This window comes from Chrysochloris asiatica, unplaced genomic scaffold, assembly GCF_000296735.1.
Source record: "Chrysochloris asiatica unplaced genomic scaffold, ChrAsi1.0 scaffold00065, whole genome shotgun sequence".
NCBI classification, from domain to species: Eukaryota; Metazoa; Chordata; class Mammalia; order Afrosoricida; family Chrysochloridae; genus Chrysochloris; species Chrysochloris asiatica.
In genome coordinates this window covers 12647804-12668732 of record NW_006408583.1, presented here as the reverse complement: position 1 = coordinate 12668732, position 20929 = coordinate 12647804, and the positions used below count along the sequence as shown (strand labels likewise).

The following is a 20929-nucleotide window of genomic DNA, read 5'->3' as shown; positions in this document are numbered from 1 at the left end:
TTTCTGTATTACCTTTAGCAAAACTTTACTCGCATGGGCTATCAAAGAGATTGCCAGATGATTTCCTCATTCCATTGGGTCACCTCTCTTTGGAATGGGCACAAATACAGATCTCTTCCAATTAGTTGGCCAGATAGTTGTCTTCCAAATTTTTTGGCATAGATGAGTAAGTCCCTCCTGTGTCACCTCACTTTCTTGAAAGATTTCAATTTTTATCCCACTAATTCCTGGCCTTGTTTTTTGCCAATTTCTTCAATGCACTTTAGACTTCCTCTTTCAGTATCATTGGCTCTTGATCATATGCTACCTCTTGAAATGGTTGAACATTAACCATTTAGTTTTGGTGCAGTGACTCTGTGTATTCCTTCCATCTTCTCTTGATGCTTTCTGCATCATTCAATAATTTGCCCAGAGAATCTTTCAATAGCAAAATCAAGGCTTGACTCTTTTCTTCAGTTCCCCCAGCTTGAGAAATGCTGAGCATGTTCTTCCTTTTTTGGTTTTCTGATTCCAGATTTTTGCAATTTTTGTTGTAATATTTGGCTTTATCTTCTTGAGCTGATCTTTGTGTATAGTCACCTTTTAAGTTATTGTAAAAAGATACTTGTAATGAGTAAGTCATTAGTCATGCAAAATTCTATCATGTGATCTCCAGCATTGGTTTTTATCACCAAAACCAAATTTTCTAAGTACTGGTCCTTCCTCTTTTTCCAATTTTTACATTTAAATCACCAATAATTACCAATGCATCTTGATAGCATGTTTGATCAATTTCAGACTGAAGAGGTTGGTAGAATTCTTCCACTTCATCATCACTGGCTTTAGTAGTTGGTGTGTAAATTTGAATAACAGTGGTAGTAACTGGTCTTGATTTTAGGCGTATGGATATTATTTTATCAGAGAGAGTATTATACTTCAAGATAGATCTTGAAATTCTCTTTTTGATGATGAATACAATGCCATTGCTCTTCAATTTGTCATTCCTGGCAGAGTAAACCATAAGACTGTCAGACTCAAAATGGCCAACAGCAGTCCATATCAGCTTACACAGGGTCAGCAGTCCAAACCCACCAGCTGTGCCTCTGAAACCATATACAGGGTCACTATAAATCAAAACCGATTCAATGGTTTTTAATTTAACAACAACATGCCTCGGATATCGATCTTTATGTGTTTCAGTTCATTTTTGATGACTTCCAGTCTTTCTAGTTTCATACTTTGTAAGTTCCACGTTCTGATTGTTAATGGATGCTTGCAGCTGTTTCTTCTCATTCTGAGTTGTGGTCAATCAGCAAATGAAGGTCCTGAAAGCTTTGCTCCATTCACATCATTAAGGTCAACTCTTCTTTGAGGAGACAGCTCTTACCCATTTGTATTTTGAGTGCCTTCAGACCTTAGTACTCTGTCAGCTAATGTTCTGCTATTATTCTTAAGTGTTTTCAGTGGCTATGCCTTCAGAAGTTGTCTGCTTCTCCTTCTTCCTCATTTGTCTCAGTCTGCAGGATCTGCTGAAACCTGTGCACCATCTTAAAAACCTGTTTATATTAAAATACTGCAGACAAAACTTCCAGAGCCACAGCAACTCAAGCCACCACAGGATGACAAACTGACAGATTAGTGATAGGAGAAATATTATTTAAAAAGAAAAGTCAGTATCTGAAGACAGAGTAAGACTATAGAACCTTCTCTCAGAACACAGATTAAGAAGATGAGAGTAAAGAAAAATGCAATTGTAATTTCTTGAGAAACCCATCATCATAGGAAATAAACTTATAATTGGACCGACAGAATTAGTGTGCTTCAATAAAGTATGCACTGCCTTGGTGTTTATTATAAAGGAATGTCACATAAATATTTGTTCGTACGAAAAATATGATCAATAAAATATTTAACAGCAGAAGAAGAGGGGAAGGCCCTAAATGGTTCATTTTCGAAATGGTAAGTAGCTTTCTAAAAGTAATGTGGTATTCTAAATTTTTGTGTTGGTTTTTTTTTTTTAAGTGCTGTCTAGTCAATTCTGACTCATAGCGACCCTGTATAGTGTTTCCAAGGAGCGGCTGGTGAGTTTGAACTATTGACCTTTCCATTCAAATGGACCTTTCAGTCCAATGCTTTATCCTACAGTGCCACACAGTACTCCACCCATGCCTCCAAAAAATGTTTTGAATAGATATAATAGAACATTTAGAAATAAACCCTATTAATAGTTACTATTTTGAGATCGCCCATCAACAAAGATCTGACCTAGAAATGGCATAGAATATATTGATGAAAAAAGTGTTACATATAAAAGAGTTAACCTGTTAGTGAACAAGCAGATGAACAGTTTTCTCATTCATTCTCCATTGCCTCATTCATCATCTGTACCATGAATGACCTATTTCCTTCAGTTCCTGGGCTCTCTGACATCTTTCATCCTAATCATCCCTTCTGTTATCTTCATCACAGCACACAGATGAATCTCAACCACCTATGCATTGGCTAATGACCCTAATGGTCTCATTTTGAAGGCATTATGTAACCAACAAGACACATGCTGTAAGTAGTCATTCTAGAACACATAGGAGAGTTTATTGGATCTCTCTACACATGCTACTTTCTAAGATTGTTGTTGTTGTTGGTCCTGACTCATGGCAACCCTATATAGGGTTTCCAAGAAACAGCTGGTGGGTTCGAACTGCTGGCCTTGTGGTTGGCAGTCCAATGCTGACCCTATAGCGCTACAGCCACCAGCAACCACTCTCAACTTCTTACAAGGGCTCTTTCATATCCAGATTCTACAACTGATTCATTTTTAGAAATCTTATGTGAGAAAGTTTGCTTAAACATATTTCTGAACTCTATACAGCTAAATGGTATCCTGGTAGCGTAGTGGTTACGAGTCAGGTTGCCAACCACAAGGTCAGCAGTTTGAAACTACCAGCTGTTCCGTCGGAGAAAGGTGAGGTGTTCTGCTCCCATAAAGATTTACAGCCTTGGAAACCCTGTGCAGGGTCACTATGAGTCAGAGCCGCTCCACAGTACTTAACAACAACAACAACAAATGGTATCCGCAAGTGGAAGTAAGACTCTTAGTTCTTCAAAAGCAACAAGAGATGATAATTTTGAATACTTAACCATTGGTAAGAGAGTCCTCAGTATTTCTGTGTACCACTTCACTTATCCAGAGGAAGACTGTCATCTGTTTCACAGAGGAGGAAACTCAGGTGCAGGCCAAATAGTTAGTGTCAAGGATGTGAGAGAAACACAGCCTATCCTCTAACCACCACATGTAAAAGAAGTTTGTGTTTTCTTGAGTTTATGAACCAAGCAAATTTTGTGAGGTGATAATTTTTTTTAAAAAAAGGCCCCCATGAATAAATAATAATCTTGGAAGCACTCCATACATGCAAAAAAATTTTTTTAACTCTTTAGAAAAATAAATGCGTCAGTTGTTGTTGTTGTTATGTGCCATCAAGTCGGTTCCGACCCATAGTAACCCTGTATAGGGTTTCTGATGAATGACTGGTGAGCTTGAACCACTGACTGTGTGGTTCAAACAGACTCTGCAGTCCAGCGCATTAACCCACAGCGCCATGCCAGGACTCCAACATGTCAGTAGGCCTGTTGTAAAGAAATCTGTTTAATTTTGCTTAACCCAGTGAGTCTCACATTTTGACTCTTGAAACTTGTTTTCATGCAATTTCTAATGACATCTCCCATGATTAATATCTTGCACAAGACTTTGGGAAAGTATTCAAAGATGGTCTCTTACCTGAGGCATTGAAAGATTCGGAGGTTCGTGAGTATCCCATAGGACAAATTCAAAAGAATCTTCAAAGATTTCTCCACCAAAATGACGGTAGTAAATGATCCCATTAAACAGATCCCTCTGAAGGAAGCCAGGAACAGGATAGCCTGTTGGGCCCACAAAACATCACAGTTGTATAAGATTCCACTGGGTGTTGGGGTACAATGGTGTTGAATTTATCTCCAAAAGTCTGCGGTATCTTGTCTACCCTGTGTGCACAGGGAACCTTCACTGAATGCTTCAATCAGACTTTAAATAATACACCAGAAAATTTTTAAATTGTTATTGCTGTCTTAATGTGTAGAAATAATGAATTGGAAATTTTTTTCAAAAAAGTCTTTTTTCATATACAATACTATTTGATCCCTATTTTACCAAACTCATGAGAAAGTAGATAATTGTAATAACATGTTGTTGTTGTTGTTAGGTGCCATCGAGTCGGTACCGACCCATAGGCAACTTATGCACAGCAGAACAAAACACTGCCTGATCCTGTACCAACTTCACTACTGTTGCCACGCTTGAGTCCATTGATGCTGCCACTTGGCTAATCCGTCTCATTGGGGGTCTTCCTCTTTTTCTCTGACCCTCTGCCTTACCAAACATAATATCATTCTCCAGTGACTGGTCCCTCCTGACAATATGTCTGAAGTATGAGAGACGAAGTTTGGCCATCTTGACCTCCAAGGAGTACTCTGGCTGCACTTCTTCTATTGGTTCTTTTGTCAGCCCATGGACCTTTTGATATTCTCCTCCAAACGCGTAATAACGTGTAATGAAATGTTATTCATGAAATTACCATATCAATAATCTAGAATAGATCCAACATCCCCTTGAGACCTATTTTCCCTATTACCTTCCTTGGTTGACAACTCTTTATAGTGATGGTTACTGAGACCCAGCTCTGGGACTTTCTAGATGTATAACCTTGGAAAACGCAAATAAACTTCTCCAAGTCTCAAGTTCTCTACCAATCAAACAGGAATAATATTAATATTTTACCTCATAAAATTTATATCCACCTTAGCACAAATTCTAACATGAGTTAAGCAAATCCTTTAAGTGTGCATAGAGAGTTCTCCACAAAAGAATCCATTCCAATCAAATTCTCCTAAATGCATGGTACTTACCTACCAACCCTGGTCCAGGCTTCTTCATGATCTCTCCAGCCTGTGGGGGGTTCGTGATATTAAAGAAGATGTAGTCATCACTAGAGTCCATGTCTGAAGCTCTCAGCAGGGAACCCTGGATGAGTATAGTCTGGCCCTCCTCTAGTTCAATCACAACGTTGGTTATGAGGAATGGGGGACTATCATCTTTGGGCAAGATGTGGATGGGAAACTTGTGGCGGATGCTGTGGTGGCCATCAAATATCCTGAAGACCACAAAGTCTTTGGTGGAATCGCTGTCATCATGATGATAGCGAACAACTCCAGCTTGTACATCAGCAACAGTGAAGAGAAATCCTTTCCCCCCTGATGGAGAGAGCAAAGATACAGCAGAATGAATGGGGGCATCCAGGCACTACCGCTGCAATGGAAGCCTCATCGCAGGAGTGAACCTTCAGGAAATTGGTGCCTGGCTTCCTTCACCTGGGAAACAACATCTTGAGGTGGGCTGGTACACCCCACAGACCTAGTTTTGAACACTGGCTTGAACATTTACTAGCTGTACAGATTTGGACTTGAGACTATGAATCAGAGATGGTGTTGTTGTTAGCTGTCAACAAGCGGACCCCAACTCACGACAACTCCATGCACAGTAAAACAAACTGCTACCTTGTCTGGTGCCATTCCCATGATCTCTTTAGGATCCATATTCTTGTCACAGACGGATTTTTGGAAGTAGATCACCAGGCCCTTTTTCCAGTTTGTCTTATTTTGGAAACTTTGTTGAAATCTGTTCAGCATCACAGCAACACACGAGCCTTTATGGACAGATGGTTGGTTGCTGTGCATGAAGTATACTGGAAGGCAAGAATTCTACCCCCAAACCACCATTGACCCCTACGGATGATAATACCCATCCAGAGCTGTGAAGTCGATCCTGACTCACAGTGAGCCTGTAGGGAAGAGTAGAGTGGCCCCATAGGGTTTCCAAGGTTGTACATCTCTATGGAAGTGAATGACCACATCTTCTCCCACAGAGTAGCTGGTGGGTTTTAAAAACTGAACTTTTGGTTAGCAGCCAAGCATTTTAACCTCTGTGCCACCATGGCTCCCAGGAATTATAACACCTACCTCATAGTCCACAGTAAGGATGAGAACACTTAATAGTTGTTCTTCAACTTATCATTTCCTATGACAACACACTGCTTGGGGGGGTGATCCTCACTGTGGTCCCAACCAACAGCATTAGCACCAGCTAGTAAGTTGTTAGAAATGCACATTCCTGTGTGCCCCTAAGTTGATTCCTATTCCTAGGGACCCTATGTATCAGACAGCGTAGAACTGCCAGATGGTTTTCTAGGTTCTAATCTTTCTGGAAGAAGATCATCAGGTTTTTGTGCTGCCAGGATTCCTTTAGGCCTCATCCTACCTTCTGAAATGGAAAGTCTAATCCAGCAATCTGTTTCCTGGAGCCCTCCAGGCGACTCTAAAGTTTGAGGTACATGTGAAAGGTTGAGGATTACTGTTTAAAGGCTAAAAACAAGAGCTGTAATGTCAATCAGCCTAGGTTCAAATCCCAACTCTGCCACCTTCTAGAAACATGTCCTTAAATAATTCAGTGTAGCTTCTCAAAGTCTTAGCTTTCTCATTTGTAAAATAGGAATAATAATTAATATCTCACCTCATAAAACTGATGTGAGAAAAAAGAGAAAAGGATGTAGAATTCTTCACATAGTATTTGGCATAAAGCAACTGTTTAATAAGTGTTCCAAGTATTTGCTACCTCCTCTCAGCCCATGCAACATTGTTTGATGGACCACCAATTCCCATTTCATTCCTACAGTATTAGTAAATACTTCTTCACTTTTTGCACAAAGTATTACAAATGCTATAAAGACCTCAGAAGACTAAATCACTAGATACTAAGGTAAGGGACTTACCCCAAGGCACTTTCAACTTCTTCTTTACTACCAGAATCTCAGCTTGTTTTGGAATGGCAACATGGCCATCTTAAAATACTGAGCTTCCCAGACTTCCTTTTAACTAGGGTAGCCACGTAATACAGTCTGCTAAGGAGACCTAAGTTAGGGCATGAGTATTTCCCTTGTTTCTTCCCTCCATCCCTGCCTCGAACGTGGATGCCTGGAGGTGTAAGTGACAGAACAGAAGAGAAACTGCTGACATCAGGCATCATGTTGTTGTTGTTGTTAAGTGCCGCTGAGTCAGTCATAGACATGAAATTTTTACATCTGAACAACTCGTCACATGAGGAAAATAACTTCAATTTTTAAGCTACTACAATTGGGTTTCCCTTACATATAGCTGAACACCAGACCTAACTGATCCATTCAAGGCTTATATTGATCTTCAATAGTTCTAAGAAGGATTTATTGTGTGTTCACCATGCTACTTTTAATTTCAGAATTCCCTAACCACAAATGATAAATAAGAGCTGTCATTCTGCTTTACACTTAGCCAAACCAAGAGGGTAATTAAATTAAATCCTTACCATTGATGTACTGTATTATCATAAATCTCATTGGATTTATTAGGGAGTCCTGATGTGGTGCTACAGGATAGGTACTGGATCATAAGGTCAGTTTGAATCACAAGGTCGGCAGTTCAAACCCACCAGCCGCTCCTGGGAAACCCTATACAGGATCACTGTGAGTCAGAACCAACTTGATGGCACTTAACAACAATGATTATTATCTTGTGTTTTTTTTAAAAATCCTTGGTGTTTCAGTGGTTAAGCACTTGGCTGCTAACAGAAAGTTCAGTGGTTCGAACCCACCATCCAATCCACACGAGAGAGATGTGACAGTCTGCATCTGTAAAGAATTACAGCCTTGGAAACCCTACAGGTAAATTCCAATCTGTCCTGTAGGGCTAGAGTTAGAATTGAGTCAATGGCGGTGAGATTGCTAATAACCATTGTTAGGAAGCCTGGTGGTGCGGTAGCTAAGTGCCCAGCTACTAAACTAAAGGTCTGTGGTGTGAACCCACCCAGCAGCATCATGGGAGAAATAAGAGACAGTCTGCTCCTATAAAGGTTTACAGCCTTGGAGACCATGGGTTCAGTTCTTCTCTGTTCTAGATGGACACGATGAGTTGGAATTGATTCGACAACAATGAGTTTGTATTGTCGGGGGTTCTATTACCTTGAAAACGACCATCTCTGTGTAATTATGAATTTGTTAACTTCAAATGATACTAGTTACCACTACCACCACCACTCGTCTGTCAGTCTGTCCTACTGTGGTGGCTAGCATGTTGCTGTGAGGCTGGAAGCTATGCGACCAGTATTTTAAATAGTGAACAGGTTTCAGTGGAAATTGCAAACTAAGACAGTGTAGGAAGAAGGAGAGGCAGAGTACGTCTGAATGTTTAGACACTGAAAATTATTAATTGCAGCAGCACATTGTCAGATATGGTGCCAGGAGATGAAACAGTATGAACAGAACTAGAATATTGTCAGACAGTGTCAGAAATGAGTCCCACAGTTGAAGGGACTCAAATACAGCTGGGGAAGAGCTGCCTCCTCAAAGTAAAGATGACCATAATGACGTGAATGGAGTAAAGCTTCAGGACCTCCATTTGCTGCTGCTGAGGAGAAACAGCTGCAAACATCAATTAATAGCCAGAATAATAGAGTACACTAAGTATGAATCTAAGAGAGCTGGAAGTGGGCAAAAAGAATTAAACACATAAAGATCCATATTCACTGCTGAACTGGAATGGAATAGAACTGACCATTGTGAGTCAGCTAATCATATGGTTTCCTATGCCAGGAATGCCAAACTGAAGAGGAATGGTGTCACATTCACTGTCAAAAGAACATTTCAAGATCTATCTTGCAGTACAATTCTATCTGCAATAGGATAATAACCATACACCTAGAAGGAAGACCAGTTAATACCACTATTTTCCAAATTTACACGCCAACCACTAAAGCCAGTGATGATGAAATTGAAGAATGATACCAACTTCTTCACTCTGAAACTGGTGAAACATGCAATTAAGATGCTTTGATAATTACTAGTGATTGAAATGTGAAGGCTAGAAACAAAGAGGAGGAATCAGGAGTTGGAAAATATGGCCTTGGTTATAGAAATGGTGCTGGAGATCACATGTTGCAAGACCAACAACTTATTCATTGTAAATTCAACAAAATGATAAAAGCACTGGAGGTGCTCACTCATCTACACCAAGAAATTTGGAAGACAGTTACTGGGCCAAACAATTGGAAGACATATTAAGCAAATCTGAGGTAAAAGACCTCTTGAAAGTGTTAAAGAGCAAAGATATCAGTTTGAAAACTAAGGTGCACCTGAACCAAGTCATGGCATTTTCAATAATCTGATATGCATATGAAAGCTGGAAAAGGAGTAATGCATTTTAATAATGATGTTGGAGAAAAATTTTAAGAGGATGGCAAGATTTCATCTCTTCTACTTTGAACATGTCATCAGTAGGGAGCAGTCCCTGGAGAAAGACATCATGCTTAGTAAAGTGGAAGGTTAGTGAAAAAGAGGAAGAACTCCACTGAGCTGGACCGACAGAGTGGCAGCAGCAGTGGCCTCAAACACAGCAATTGTGAAGATGGCACAGGACTAGGCTGTTGTGCATAGAGTCACTGTGAGTTGGAATGGACTCGATGGCTCCTGACAACAATAACCACTACTAACAAGATTATTACGAAAATACTGGACTACAGAAAAGTCTTTTCTCTTTTTTTGACACATAAAACAGAGAAATGAGAGAGAAATATTTTGTTCTATAAACAGGAAAGATTATCAGTCAAGGTGTCCATCATGGTATCGAGAAAGCAAAACTGAGAATCAAATAATGGCAGGCACCAAGTACCAGCCATAAATTGTCATCCATTGATTTGACCGCCCAAAGTCAAAAGGTGATGGTGTCCGGATCTCCCGATTCTCTGAATACAAGTTTATTTATACGTGGGGCCCAAGAGATGTTATAATGAATACCCTATAAAGAAGGAGTTGCTTTTGGAGAAAACACATCATGCTTGTTTTTTCTGGGTTACAAAGGTTGATCATCTACCTCGTAGTGTAAGACGTCCATGTAGCAATCCACCCACGGTGACTAGACGGACAGCACCAAGGTCATCATTGTCTACAATCTGAAACTGTTCCCAAGTGATCGGCCGAGACTGCCCCTCCAGTAGATTCAGGCCTACGAGAGAAAATACAATTGCATCTGACAACGGTTCCCTTTCATAAGTCCCTACAATCTGTTGGTTCTCAGGTCTACCGGGTAGTGGAAATGGTTGAATGAAACTGCAGCTCCCTGACTCTAACCTGAGTGTTCAGCCCTGAGTCTTTCCCTGATCAACCCTCTCTGCACATTTCCTTCAGGATGCTGGGTCCTTTACGATATAACTTTTAGAATTATGATGGTACCACAGAATAAGTTCTGAAGATAAGAACAAATATTTTCTTTATAGGGGTCTTTAGTTCATGAACGTCCACAACGAATTTTCTAAAACAACATGCAAATATTTTATGTGGGTGAAAGAGTCAGGTGTTTTTATGATAATTTATGAGAGCATCACTCGTCCACAGGATAGAGAATGTGAAGAGGTTTAATTGCACATGCAGAGCTATTGTGTCAGGAGGATGTTTAATGGTGTTATCTCATATATGTAGTGCATGGCATTTTGCACTGTAGGCTGGGTTTTAGTTTTGACTCTAATAAGGAAAGAACTTTTATAACTAATGAAATTAAAATAAAATCTTCTTGGGCCTAGCATGCTAGAGGAAATCTGCAGAGAAGGCATGTACTGGTCAAAGAGAAGAATATAGACTAAGGACTCAGTTCTGAGAACTATATATTCTCAGAAGAATATAGAGTAAGGTTAGAAACAGAGCTGTAGCTACCTTCAACAATTCCCAGTAGACCTGGAGACAAACAGATTGCATGGAATTTTGAAAAGGAGCAGAATTAAAAAACAAACAAACAAAAAACTGAAAATATTTAAAGACAGTGCACTAGTGGGCCAAGTATATGCTTTCCCTTAAATAAACCCAGCTTTCCTGACTCCTAAGCCTTGACAACACACCTGTTTTCTAGGTGGAATTGCCTGGTGAGGGCTCCCACAGTCCCCCAAATTACAAAGCCTATTGGTTCTTGTGTGGTGCTATGGATCAGCACAGGACTGCTTGAACCACAGCACTGGACTATTTTAACCACAAGGTCAGTAGTTCAAACCCACCAGTTGCTCCTCAGAAACCCTATAAAAGGTTGCTATACATTGGAACCAACTCAACGGCACTTAACAACAACAACTATTGTTTCATCTTGTAACATGGCTGGTTACTTCAACTGGTAACTGTGAAGAAGGCCACATTTTGACTTGAACTTCCTTGTGCCCATCTCATCAGACCCATGTTTGTATTTTGTTGTTATTGTTAGGTGCCATCAAGTCAGTTCTGACTCATAGTGACCCTGTGTATAACTAGACAAATACATACAGACTAGACAAATCATACAGAGCAAACTAGTCACAGTGGTGGAGCAATGAAGAATTTAATTTTCTTTATTTTCCAAATTTTCAGTAATGCACATACATTATGTTCACAATACAAAAAAAAAAAAAAAGGACTTCTAAAAGTATTCTGATGTCCAAAATACAAAACAAAACCAGATTAGAAGCTCTCTGCAGAGTGCTATGTTAAGGAATCTGGGCGCTACAAACCACACATACACAGTTCGCAGTAACTACGCCCAAGTGCTAATCTACTGATTATGTAATGACAGCTCCACTTTAGGTGATCAGACCTCCAACAGAAGTTGAGTGTGGCATAGAGCCAGAATCATAAATCAAGGCTACTCAACTGATGTCCCCCATCCCTACTGAAACACAAGACACACAGACAAAAACATACAGAAAGAGAGCCATTGAAACTGGAATCTGAGGGTTTAAACCACACACTGAGTGAGGTACTGTCCCCAGGATAGAACCTACAAACACTGCTTATAACTGTTTTGAATGCTACTGAGGCATCCGCATTTGATTTAAATATATTCACTGCCTGCAGTACGAGTCCGCTAGAATCGAGAGATAGGGCAAAGCTTGTTTTAAATAAATAAATAAAGCAAGTTCTTATTTATATATTTTGGTTTCCATGCAAACCAACTGAAAAGTAGGGCAATGGCCCAAAAAATAACAATTGATCTAAAGCAACAAAGGAAGTTGTTGTTAAGTGCCATCCTGTCAGTTCTGACTCATAGCAACCCTGTATAGGGTTTCCGAGGAGCACCTGGTGAGCCTGAACTGCCGACTTTGCGGTTCAAACTTGCAGTCCAGCACGTTATCCAACAACACCACACCAGGACTCCAACAAAGGAAAACAACTCAGGAATCAATCAGAAAAGGAAACAGACTGCTGGTTTAACTGCCTTAATGAAGTACTACCTCCTTTGCCATAAGACCAGAAGAAATGGGTGGTGCCAATTTTCATTACTAAGTTTTCATCAAGGTTTCACTAGATGATCTTCATCAAAAGGAGGGAAAGCTGTGAAACGGAACTTCAAATTCTTACTGGAAACCAGAGTCACATGGATACACTGAGAGTGGAGGAACCGTTGAATCTAGTTCCTGGAAAGAACTTTTAAGCCTTGAACCAAAAGTGTCCCATGAAGTCCTCTTTAAACTAAACAACACTTTTGTTCATCGAATAAACTATGTCCACCTTGAGGGTTGGGTTCTTTTAAAGAATTATCTATACTAGAAATGGTCACCGTCACTCTAAAGTACATATGAGGACTGTATGGAGCAGAGAGCCTAAGCGAGCACACTAAAACAATATGGACAGTTAGAAAATGGGGATACAAAGTAAGGTGCGTAACGGTTGTCACTGAACTGTACATGTGAAAATTGTTGAGTGGAAGTAGGCTTTGTTGAATACATGTTCACCAATTTTTTTTTTATTTAAATTTAAAAAATAGGGCAATGGATTATTATAGTGCACACTTTCCTTCAACAATGTGAGTTGGGGACCTTTCTTTCTCAGCCCAACTATTATGGTTCAATATCACAAAAAGACACTTTTTACTTCACTCAGTTGAAAGGCTGCTCAGGAAAGAAGTAGGCACCTGGACAAGGAAATGCTGGATTTCATTTCTCACCCTGTCACTAGGGAGGAAAACAAAAACCAGACAACACACACAACTATCTGATGCCCTTGGAAAGCCATGTACCCTGTCTGTTTCAGTTGCCTCCCATGTGGTCTTTATACTTTCCAGGTCCATATACTTTGTGTTTCCTTCTCTGTGATGTTTGATGATACCTTGCTGTGTGTGACTTGCTTGGCGTCCCGTAGGGAAGTTTACCTGTGTTCCAGGACACTCGTGGGGCATTTGTATCTGCTGTTCTGATAGAGATGTGTACTGTGATTGTTGCACTCTTTTCAAAGAAGAAGTCATGGACCTTCAACTCCACCTGCAAACAAACAGACGCAAGTGACTCACCCACCACTGAGGGCCAGTTGCTGTACCATTAACTCTCTGTGCCGTCCACCATGATGGAAGGCAAATGGATTCAGCTTTCTGTAACTGCCTGATCTCTCTTTGACAGACTGATCTCTGAATCTGGAGCTTGGTTTATCAGTATTTTTTCCCTAATTTTCCTTTCCAGAAATCATTCATTAACCTGGAACTCAGACACGACACGTGCTGGAGAAGCATCCTTGCTTTTGTCAAGGAGACAATCTCGGCCCAGCATGAGACCACTTGGGCCCCTCTCAATGGCAGACAGTTGAGAGAAGTGGTTCTTGGCAGGGGTCGACTTGGGTCTTGGTGTGGCACTGTAAGATGAGCACTGGACTGTTAACCATAAGTCAGCAGTTCAAACCCACGAGCCACTCCGAAGAAACTCTATATAGGATTGCTGAGTCAGAAGTGACTTGATGGCATTTAGCAACAACAGGGGACATTTGGCAAAGTCTGAAGACGTTTTTGGTTTCAGAGCTGGAGAGGCAAGGTAACTCCAGCATCTGGTACATAGAGGCCATACTTCCATGCACAAAACAGCATCCTAAGAAAACAATGATCTCTGAGATGTCATCATGGCAACACTGTTAAGCAACTCGGATCTGACGAATTTCTCCCTGTAGATGAATTTTCCAATGTCCAAGTTTAATTTGTTCCCATGAAATCCATCATTCATAGGTGGAGGCAAGAATGCAAGTATGAGAAGTTTTGAGCACTTACTATGGGTAAGTGCACCAGGTGCTGACAGAGAAGGATGAGGTAGAATAAAGAAATACAAGGCACAGTGATTACTTTGAAGAATGTATGGTCCATTTGAAAGGACAAGATAATACTCAGAAAGCAACATATCAGCAAATACTAAATAATCATAGAGTCAGATTTATTGGTGATAACTTATCAAACTGAAAATGACACTATATATGGACAAAAGATGCCTCTTTGGAGTTGTATTAGGTTGAACCATAAGAGATTGTTCTCACTTACTAAAGAACTTTATTCTTAAATATCAATATAAACCAAGCCTAATAAAACATGCTGAGATTTTTCCAAAGAGGTGAAAATGCCTTAAAGAATGCACTTTTAAATGTGCCCAGGGAAGGGTCAACTTCAGATTCACTGGTCATTAACTCTGGGAAGTCCCTTCCCCAATGCCTGAACAAGCAAACATCTACACAAGGTTTCCAAGCCACCCAATCTGAAAACCTCCTAATCCCCACTGAGAAATTGGAAGTTACCTTCTAATAACAACCATAAAGCATGGCCTTTGGACAGGTTCTGTTTTCAGATTACCACGATACAAGGGCAGAGAAGAGCAGGAGTGTTATATTTGTGAGCTTGAGGTAAATGTGGACCCATAATGAGAAATTTCTTTATAGAAGTCCCCTGTTATGTTCAAGAGGCAGGGGAAAGAGAGAACGAACAGCTGCCACTTAACCCTAGGAAGTCAAGGAAAACTAAGCAAAGGGTAAGCACAGCATTTCTAGTCTGCAGTTTTCCGTGTGCCCCTGGGGTTGAAAGCTGAGAGTTCCTAAATTACATGGAGGCCAATTTGTAACCCCAGGACACTCATTTTCCATAATAAACCTGAACTCCAGTCTGTATCAATCTGCTCATTTAAATTGCCCATCCTGTTTGAATCAACTTGCTGATAGGTCTTCAAGTTTGGGAAGGGTTATGAACTGGAAGACTGCAACCAGCTGTTCTCCACTCCCATTAAAAACAAACCAAAAGGGGGGCAGCTGAAACTACAGTGGAATGGACTCAGGGTGGATAGAAAGAGGAACTTCCCGGTGAAAAATAGTTGACAATGAAATTGGTTCTTAAAGGAGACTGTGGAATCTCTTATCCTTCCTAATACAATTGAACACCTCAGTTAATGCAAGAGTTCACTAATAATAAAACAACTGTGGAAGAATAGACAGGGATGGGCAACTTGGACATTGGCTACCCAAAATACAGGGGCTACAAAGACAAGAAGTGACTGGCTTACAAGCTTTCAAGAGGGAGCCTAGATTCAGAGGGTATGGAGGAAGTTAGACTCTCCACTGAGTAGTATCCAATCTGTCTGGGTGAGGCTGATGAAAGGAGATGGGGATAGGTCTCTTGTGATACAATAGTGAATAACTGTTATCAGGACTGATTGTGAGGGTTGGAAATGTAAAGGTAGATGTTTTGTACCAAGGAGGGGAGTGATAACTTTGCAATCCAGGAGCGGAGGTCCCTGGAACCATCAAGAGAGAAGAGTGGAGTGAGAGACCCTACCCAGAGAAGCACTAATGCCAGAGATGGAGGCAGAGACGATGATGTGAAGAGATGGAGTGGCTGGGGACTCTAGACCCAGAGAGGGAGAGGGGTTGTGTGCTGATGACCAGGGTGTAAGCTTGCAGGGTATACTCTTTGGTTGGTTGATGATGCATGGAGGGGATTGTAACCATGGCAAAGAAATGATATATGATAGGATGAAAGTAAAGCTAATGTTCTCCCATGTAAACTATCACATAATTCACAATAAAACATTAAAAAAAAAAACTGTGGAGATAACTCGTATCTACCTTCAATGGTCGTGTAGTACAGAAAGGCACCAAAATTCTCACACTAGTAAGCACTGGGCTAAATGCTGCCCCAGAAGTATTTGTAGATGGCACAATATATTAAAATATTTTCTGTATTTAAAATTTTTAATATTTTTATACTATAAATGTATATATATGTGACCAACATTTGTCACGCCAACATTCTCCACATGTATAACCCAGTAGCATTTGTCTGTTGATCATGCTGTTCAGCCATCATCTTTACCCATTTCCAAACGTTTCCTTCACCTTTAAGCAATGAGGTGCCTTTTTCTTCCCTTTCCCACCTGCTCCTGGTAACCACTAATGAACTTTGATCTCTATACATTCAATGTTTTTCAAACTGAATAATTGGAACATATACAAAGAACTCCAGATTTCTAACTTTACTTGAAAGAGGAGAACCAGGGCCACACTGTGCGTCTCTGTACTCACACAAGGCAGCCATCAGCCCTGACTGAACTGCAGCTGATCCTAGATACACCTGCTTCCTCCAATTCCTGGCTTTATCCAACCATCCATCCATCCAGGTTTGCTCACTTACATTACTTGCTGGGCTCCTCTGGGCTCTTGAGTCTACAACCTGATTTACAATGATTCCCTTCTGGGGCAACTAATATGCAAATTAACATGAAAATTAACTGAACCTTCTTAAATACCTCTGTGAACACCACCTAGGCTAGAATCTTGATTCTCTTCCCTCTTACCTCAAAATTTCTCCGTTCCGAATGGCTGCTGTTTGGCGGCTGGTAGGCAATCTGTAGGTCATTAAGATCTTTCCAGGTGAAGGAGGAGATGGGTCTGGTGTGATCCAACAAGTGAGTCATATAGCCCTGGAGTGGTGGCTTAGTGATGTTGAACACCAGCAAGGGTTTGGGGGTCTCGTCATCTTCACAGTCCAGAACTGATGTGGTCAGGGAGGTCAGGATGAACTGATCCACTTCCAGAACAAACTTGGCCATGAAAGCAGCCCTTGGAATCTGATTGGGAATGCCAGCTCTGATGTGGACAGGCAACCACGCACTCTCTGACTTTGGAAAGAGAAAGACAAAGAATGAGTGAGGGAGTGAAGGAATGAATGATGACGAAATACATATATAAGTAAATAAACAAATAGGGAAGCCATTTGACTGAAGCTGTAGCATTACTACACATTACTGGCATGGCATTTAACATTTTTCACACCCTTCCCGGGAGGCTATATCCAGCAGTGATTTGAAATCTGGCTGCACATTAGAATCACCAGGGAGCCTTTAAGACATACTGGTGGTACCTAAGCCCCACATCCAAAGATCCTAATTTAATGTTCTAAGGAAGGGTCCAGAAACCTGGTATCTTAAAAGTCCTCCAAACTAAGCCAAATCCACTGCCATCAAATTGATTCCGACTCAAAGCATCCCTATGTGGGCTTCCTGAGATTGTAAATCTTTCTGGGAGTGGACAGTCTCAATTTCTCCCCTGAGTATTGATTGCTGGGTTTGGACTGCCTACCTTGTGGCTCTTTAAAGTCTCCCAGGTGACTCTAACATGTAGCCAGGCCAAGAAGAGGTGCAAATATTGACGTCTGACATACCTGTGCACATTATCCTATCTCCAGCATTTAAGATTTGCATGACATTTACTTAACTTCTGTCTTGTTCATTTCCACTCCCATCTGTAGATATGAATGTCTGACTCCCAAGTATTCAATGAGAATGAAATTAAATAGCCTACAGAAAGCACTTTACCGAAGTCTGGCCCAGAGCAGGCACTCAAAGAAGATTAGTTATTTTGTTGTTGTTAACTGCCATCAAGTCGTTTCCAACCCCTAGCAACCCTGTATAGGGTTTCTAAGGAGTCGCTGGTGAGCTTGAACTGCTGACCTTGCGGTTCAAACAGACTTACAGTCCAGCGCATTAACCCACAGCACCACACCAGGACTCAAAGACAAAAATCATCTGATTTCCAAGCTACGATTACAATGAGATTGCAAGGGGGCATCACAAAGCTCATAAAAAATTCCATTATCTCTTAATTCCATTTCTCCACAAACTTTTGGAAACCCTTCGTATTATTCAAGGGTCATAGCAAAACCAAAAATGGAACTATCAGAAGAGACTGGCGATAACTCTACTGAGTGGAAAATTACGATCAACAACAGAAGCATGCCATACTTCCGAAAACACAGCACACCTATGGGCCCGAAGGAAGTCAGGGAGATACTTGGTCCCATTTTCATTACTAGCTCCTAGCTTCTATGGTAGCGTAGTGGTTACGAATCGGGCTGCGAACCACAACGTCAGCAGTTTGAAACTACTAGCTGTTCTGTGGGAGAAAGATGAGGCATTCTGCTCCCATAAAGATTTACAGCCTCGGACACACTGTACAGGGTCGCTATGAGTCGGAACTGACTCCATGTCACGCAGCAACAGCTTCAAGATTCAGCCTTAACTAACTAGAAATCACTCTAGTGCTCAATGAATACGGAGTTATGAAGACTTTATTCCCTAATCCTGCTACCTCCTGTGGAACCACAAGCCAAGGAGTGAGTGTGATGGAGAAATGACATCTTGATACTTGCTACAGTGTGGATGGAACTTGAAGACATTATACTGAGAGTAATAAACCAATCAATCACTAAGGAGTTAAGGAGTCCTGGTATGGCGCTTCGGGTTAATGTGTTGGACTGCAAAGTCAGTTTGAATCACAAGGTTGGCAGTTCAAGCTCACTAGGCACTCCTCGGAAACCCTATACAGGATCACTAAAAAGCCAGTTATGATGAAATTGAAGAATTCTACCAAAGTCATCAGATTGAAATTGATCAAACATGCAATCAAATGCATTGATAATTACTGGCAATTGGAATGCAAAGGTTGAAATATGGCCTTGGTGATAGAAACGATGCTGGAGATCACATGATAGAATTTTGCAAGACCAATAACTTCTTAATTGTAAATACCTTTTTTAAACAACATAAAAGAACATGAACCTCGGCAGATGGAATACACAGAAATCAAATTGACCACATCTGTGGAAAGAGACATAGGAAAGTTACTAAATCATCAGCCAAAACAAGACCAGGGGCAGACTGTGAAACAGATCACCAATTGCTGATATGCAGGTTCAGGTTGAAGCTGAAGAAAAGTAAAACAAGTTCATAAGAGGTAAAATATTACCTTGAACATATCCCACCTGAATTTAGAGATAATCTCAAGAACACATTTCATGCATTAGACAACAAAGACCGGAGACCAGAAGAGTTGTGGAATGACATCAAGAACATCATACAGGAAGAAAGCAAACGGTCATTAAGAAGACAAAAAAGAAAGAAAAACCAAAAATGGATGTCAGAAGAGACTCTGAAATTTGCTCTCAACCATAGAGATGCTATAGCAAATGGAAGTAAAAGAGGCGAATAAAAAAATTTCAAAAGGCAGGTTGATAGAACAAAGTCAAACATTATGATGAAGTGTGCAAAGACATGGAGTTAGAAAACCAAAAGGGAAGAACACACTCAACATTTCTCAAACTGAGGGAACTGAAGAAAAAATTCAAGCCTCAACTTGAAATACTGAAGGATTCTATGGGCAAAATATTGAACAATGCAGAAAGCATCAAAAGAAAATATAAGAACTACTCAGAGTCACTGTACCAGAAAGAGATAGTTGATGTTCAACCATTTGAAGAGGTAGCATATGATCAAAAGCCAACGATACTGAAGGAAGAAGTCCAAAGTACAATGAAGGCATTGACAATGAACAAGGCTCTGGGAATTGACGGAATACAAATCGAAATCTTTCAACAAACTGATGCAGCACTGGAGGCACTCATTTGTCTATGTCAAGAAATTTGAAAGACAGCTACCTGGCCAACTGACTGGAAGAGAGCCGTACTTGTGCCCATTCCAAGAAGAGGTGAACCAAGAAAATGCAGAAATCATCAGAAAATATCAGTAATATCCCATGCAAGCAAAATTTTGCTAAAGATAATTTTTAAATGGACACAACCATACCTGACAGAGAACTTCCAGAGGTTTAAGCTGGATTCAGAAGAGGATATGGAACGAGGGATATCATTGCTGCCATCACATGAATCTGGGCTGAAGGCAGAGAATACCAGAAAGATGTTTACCTGTGCTTTATTGACTACACAGAGTCTTTTGATTGTGTGAATCATGACAAGCTATGGGCAGCACTGCAGAGAATGAGTATTCTAGAACACTTGCTTTTGCTTCTGAGGAACCTGTACATAGACGAAGAGGTAGTTGCTTGAACAGAACAAGGGAACACTGAAAAGTTTAAACTTAGGAATGGTGTGCGCCAGGGTTATATTCTTTCACCATACTTATTCAATCTGTATGTTGAGCAAATAATTTGAGAAGCTGGATTATATGAACACAAATGTGCTATCAGTTGTAGGAAGATATGCAGATGATACAACTTTGCTTACTAAAAGCTAAGGGAATTTAAAAGACTTACTGATGAAAATGAAAGACCACAGCTTTTGGTATAGGTTGTACCTCAACATAAAGAAAACAAAAATCCTCACCACTGGACTGATAAACAACATCCATATATATGGAAAAAAGATTGAAGTTGTCAAAAACTTCAGTTTGCTCATTCAACCATCAACATGCAGGGAAGCAGCAGTCAAGAAATTAAATGACATACTGCATTACGCAATTCTGCTGCATCAGACCTCTTTAAAGTGTTGAAGAGCAAAGAAGTTTGGGAACTAAGGTATGCCTGACCCAAGCCAAGGTATTTTCACTAATCTAATTATGCATGCAAAATTTGGATAGTGTATAAGGAAGACCATAGAAGAATTGATACATTTAAGCTATGATGTTGGAGGAGAATATTAAAAGTACCACGGGCTGGCAAGAGAACAAATAAATGTGTGTTAGAAGAAATATAGCCAGAAAGCTCCCTGGAATCCAGGATGGCCAGACTTTGTCTCT

At 40.4% G+C, this 20929-nt stretch overlaps 1 protein-coding gene across 1 annotated transcript in view; it reads right to left on the bottom strand.

Annotated features, from left to right (window-relative positions):
* FREM1 (FRAS1 related extracellular matrix 1) overlaps positions 1–20929 on the bottom strand; it is a 173100-nt gene that overhangs the window by 122379 nt on the left and 29792 nt on the right. The window contains exons 5-9 of the mRNA XM_006864507.1: positions 16697–17020; positions 13258–13366; positions 9967–10098; positions 4921–5265; positions 3755–3897 (exon numbers count right to left, since the gene is read on the bottom strand). Of these exons, the coding sequence (XP_006864569.1) occupies positions 3755–3897; positions 4921–5265; positions 9967–10098; positions 13258–13366; positions 16697–17020 (1053 nt within the window). The remainder of the gene's footprint in view (positions 1–3754; positions 3898–4920; positions 5266–9966; positions 10099–13257; positions 13367–16696; positions 17021–20929) is intronic.